Here is a 5000-nt window from a genome sequence, read left to right as displayed (position 1 = left end):
GCTCGTGCGCAGGATCCAACTCCTCCTTTTGGCAAATCCAAATTTATCCGTCCTCTCCGGCCCGACTGACCTCCGCTTCCTCCTCGTCTCTTCCTCTCCAGGTGTTCTTGACCCCCCGTCGCCATGGGGGACAGCGACGATGAGTACGATCGCCGGCGTCGGGACAAATTCCGACGGGAGAGGAGCGACTACGATCGCTCGCGGGAGCGCGACGACCGGCGTCGGGACGACTGGAGTGACAGGTGACCCCCCCTGGGGAACGGAAGGAGGGCTGGGGGTAGGGGTTGGGGGATAGAGAAAGGCCCAGAGAGATCGAAAAGTCTGCTTTGGTTTTGGGGGGCCACGGGACAGGCAGAAGAGAACAGAAGAGAAGAGAAGAAATATTGGAATGTAGAGTAGAATAGAATAGAATAGAACATTAGAATATAATATAATAGAAAATAGAATAGAATAGAATAGAAAATAGAACAGAATAAGAAGAGAAGAGAATAGAGAATAGAAGAGAACAAATATTGGAATGAAGAGTAGAGTAGAGTAGAATAGAATAGAATAGAATAGAATAGAACAGAACATTAGAATAGAATGGAATGGAATGGAACTTTAGAATAAAACATTAAAATAGAATAGAAAATAGAATAGAATAGAAAATAGAACGGAATAAGAAGAGAAGAGAAGAGAACAAATATTTTCCAATAGAATAGAAAATAGAATAGAATAGAAAATAGAATAGAATAGAAAATAGAATAGAATAGAAAATAGAATGGAAAATAGAACAGAATAAGAAGAGAGAGAGAAGAGAACAAATATTGGAATGAAGAATAGAGTAGAATAGAATAGAACATTAGAATAGAATAGAACTTTAGAATATAACATAATAGAAAATAGAATACAATAGAATAGAAAATAGAACGGAATAAGAAGAGAAGAGAACAAATATTTTCTAATATAATAGAAAATAGAATAGAATAGAAAATAGAATAGAAAAGAATGGAAAATAGAACAGAATAAGAAGAGAAGAGAATAGAGAAGAGAGAGAAGAGAAGAGAAGAGAACAAATATTGGAATGAAGAATAGAGTAGAATAGAATAGAACATTAGAATAGAATAGAATGGAACTTTAGAATAGAACATTAGAATATAACATAATAGAAAATATAATACAATAGAATAGAAAATAGAATAGAAAAGAATAGAAAATAGAACAGAATAAATATTGGAATGAAGAATAGAATAGTATAGAACATTAGAGTAGAATAGAGAATAGAACATTAGAATAGAAAATAGAATAGAAAATAGAATAGAAAATAGAACAGAATGAAGAATAGAATAGAATAATAGAATAGAACATTAGAATAGAATAGAAAATAGTATAGAATATAGAAGAATATAGAATAGAGTAGAAGAGAAGAGAAGAGAATAGAACATTAGAATGGAATGGAACTTTAGAATAGAACATTAAAATAGAATATAGAATATAGAATAGAATAGAAAATAATATAGAATATAGAAGAATACAGCATAGAGTAGAATAGAATAGAACATTAGAATAGAATGGAATGGAACTTTAGAATAGAACATTAGAATAGAATAGAAAATAGAACAGAATAAAATAGAGAATAGAAGAGAACAAATATTGGAACAAAGAATAGAGTAGAATAGAATAGAACAAGAGAATAGAATGAAATGGAACTTTAGAATAGAATAGAATAGAAAATAGAATACGATAGAATAGAAAAGAATAGAAAATAGAACAGAATAAATATTGGAATGAAGAATAGAATAGTAATTAGAATAGCATAGAATACAACATTAGAATAGAATAGAAAATAGTATAGAAGATAGAAGAGAATATAGAATAGAACAGAAAAGAATAGAACAGAAAAGAATAGAATAGAAAATAGAATAGAAAATAGAACAGAATAAATATTGGAATGAAGAATAGAATAGAATATTAGAATAAGAACAGAATAGAATAGAAAATAGAATTTTGCTATACGAGGTGCCGTGACAATAAACTAAACGAAGCGAAACGAAAGAAGCCCTCGAAAGTCGGTTAGAAATGTGCGCGGGTTTGCCAGCAAAGTACGCCGAGGCCTTAACGTATCCCCTTCCGCGTGCGAAGATCGAAGCTGGTTGATTTGGCATTTTTGAGTACCGTCGGTACATCGTTCTTTGTCCTGCCAGTTGCCCCAAGAAATAGGGAGCGGGGGGCCAAACCCCGCTGTATTCCTCCGGATGCGGGGCATAGATATTTGCTCCCCCCCAATTAAAAAAAAAAATGTCTCTCTGTACACTCTGGAAATTAAAAATTAAAACAACCCAAAACTCTTTTGGGGAAAGGTATTTGGGGGTTGTGAAGTTTTTTTTCCTGGCGGTCCCGACGGATGGCGGTAAGGCTGCTTTGGCGTTGCCGTCGCTGCTAATCACTTGAAATCTTTGCCTTCCGCCAGGGAGTGGGACCGCGGCCGGGAGCGCCGGAGCCGAGGGGAATACCGGGATTACGACCGGAGCCGACGGGAACGCTTCTCCCCGCCTCGTCACGAGCTGAGCCCGCCGCAGAAACGCATGAGGCGGGACTGGTGGGTTTCTCCGGCGGCGTCTTCGGTGGGCGTGGTGGGTGGGGGGCTAGGTTGGTTCCTCCTCCGGCCACGGTGGAGGCCTCTACAAACACCGTCACCGAATTGGGACCGCGGGCCCCGCCCCAAAAACGAGCCATTCCACCGATTTTCCCTGGTTGCAACGAAGGAAGTAAAAAAAAATTAGACCGTTTCCCCGAAAAGACAACCTACCCTGAAAGTAAATCCTGCCTGGATTTTCTTCCCGTGTGCACCCAATTATAAGCCCTACCCGCCCCCCAAAAAATATAAGCCCTAATGAAGATCCCACCTACCCACTTGAATGCATACCCAGACAAACACAATGCTTATGAACCCCTAAGAAATGTATATTTCCCCGAAAATATGACCTACCCTGAAAGTAAGTCCTAGCCTGATTTTTTTATCCATGCATCCAATATAAGACCTATACCCAAAATAAGCCCTAATGAAGATCCCACCCACTAGAATGGATGCAAAGACAACACAATGCTTATGAAGTCCTAAGAAATGTCACCTATTTCCCCTGAAAATAAGACCTACCCTGAAAAGTAAGTCCTAGCCTGATTTTTTTATCCATGCATCCAATATAAGACATACCCAAAATAAGCCCTAATGAAGATCCCACCCACTAGAATGGATGCAAAGACAACACAATGCTTATGAAGTCCTAAGAAATGTCACCTATTTCCCCTGAAAATAAGACCTACCCTGAAAAGTAAGTCCTAGCCGGATTTTTATCCATGCATCCGATATAAGATCTATACCCAAAATAAGCCCTAATGAAGATCCCACCCATTAGAATGCACATACAAAGACAACACGATGCTTATGAAGCCCTAAGAAATGTCGCCTGTTTCCCCTGAAAATACGACCTACCCTGAAAAGTAAGTCCTAGCTGGAGTTTTTTTTTTACACGTGCGCCCAATATAAGCCCTACCCCCCCAATATAAGCCCTAATGGATACAAAGTCAACACAATGCTATGAAGCACTAAGAAATGTCACCTATTTCCCCTGAAAATAAGACCTACCCTGAAAGTAAGTCCTAGCCTGATTTTTTTATCCATGCATCCGATATAAGATCTATACCCAAAATAAGCCCTAATGAAGATCCCACCCACTAGAATAGATACAAAGACAACACAATGCTTATGAAGTCCTAAGAAATGTCACCTATTTCCCCTGAAAATAAGACCTACCCTGAAAAGTAAGTCCTAGCCTGATTTTTTTATCCATGCATCCAATATAAGACATACCCAAAATAAGCCCTAATGAAGATCCCACCCACTAGAATGGATGCAAAGACAACACAATGCCTATGAAGTCCTAAGAAATGTCACCTATTTCCCCTGAAAATAAGACCTACCCTGAAAAGTAAGTCCTAGCCGGATTTTTTATCCATGCATCCGATATAAGATCTATACCCAAAATAAGCCTAATGAAGATCCCACCCATTAGAATGCATACAAAGACAACACGATGCTTATGAAGCCCTAAGAAATGTCGCCTGTTTCCTGAAAATACGACCTACCTGAAAAGTAAGTCCTAGCTGGAGTTTTTTTTCACGTGCGCCCAATATAAGCCCTACCCCCAATATAAGCCCTAATGGATACAAAGTCAACACAATGCTATGAAGCACTAAGAAATGTCACCTATTTCCTGAAAATAAGACCTACCTGAAAGTAAGTCCTAGCCTGATTTTTTTATCCATGCATCCGATATAAGATCTATACCCAAAATAAGCCCTAATGAAGATCCGACCCACTAGAATAGATACAAAGACAACACAATGCTTATGAAGTCCTAAGAAATGTCACCTATTTCCCTGAAAATAAGACCTACCCTGAAAAGTAAGTCCTAGCCGGATTTTTTATCCATGCATCCGATATAAGATCTATACCCAAAATAAGCCCTAATGAAGATCCCACCCACTAGAATGCATACAAAGACAACACAATGCTTATGAAGCCCTAAGAAATGTATATTTCCCCGAAAATATGACCTACCCTGAAAAGTAAGTCCTAGCTGGAGTTTTTTTTTTACACGTGTGCCCAATATAAGCCCTACGCCCCCAAAAAATAACCCCTAATGGATACAAAGTCAACACAATGCTATGAAGCACTAAGAAATGCCGCACATTTTCCCGAAAATGCAACCTACCCTGAAAAGTAAGTCCTACCTGGAGTTTGTTTTTTTTACACGTGCGCCCAATATAAGCCCTAACCTCCCCCCAAAATAAGCCCTAATGGATACAAAGTCAACACAATGCTATGAAGCACTAAGAAATGCCGCACATTTTCCCGAAAATACGGCCTACCCTGAAAGTAAGTCCTAGCCTCATTTTTTATCCATGCATAAGACCTATACCCAAAATAAGCCCTAATGAAGATCCCCACCCACTAGAAC

At 38.8% G+C, this 5000-nt stretch overlaps 1 protein-coding gene across 1 annotated transcript in view; it reads left to right on the top strand.

Annotated features, from left to right (window-relative positions):
- SRRT (serrate, RNA effector molecule) overlaps positions 1 to 5000 on the top strand; it is a 33169-nt gene that overhangs the window by 5917 nt on the left and 22252 nt on the right. The window contains 2 exon segments of the mRNA XM_087919019.1: positions 102 to 242; positions 2450 to 2578. Of these exon segments, the coding sequence (XP_087775145.1) occupies positions 124 to 242; positions 2450 to 2578 (248 nt within the window). The 5' untranslated portion in view covers positions 102 to 123.

The sequence above is a fragment of the Pseudonaja textilis genome, unplaced genomic scaffold (genome assembly GCF_049901715.1).
Source record: "Pseudonaja textilis isolate UNSWEBS1 unplaced genomic scaffold, rPseTex1.2 PTEXSCF23, whole genome shotgun sequence".
NCBI lineage: Eukaryota > Metazoa > Chordata > Lepidosauria > Squamata > Elapidae > Pseudonaja > Pseudonaja textilis.
The sequence above is the reverse complement of the archived record's forward strand: the minus strand, read 5'-3'. Positions and strand labels throughout refer to the sequence as shown.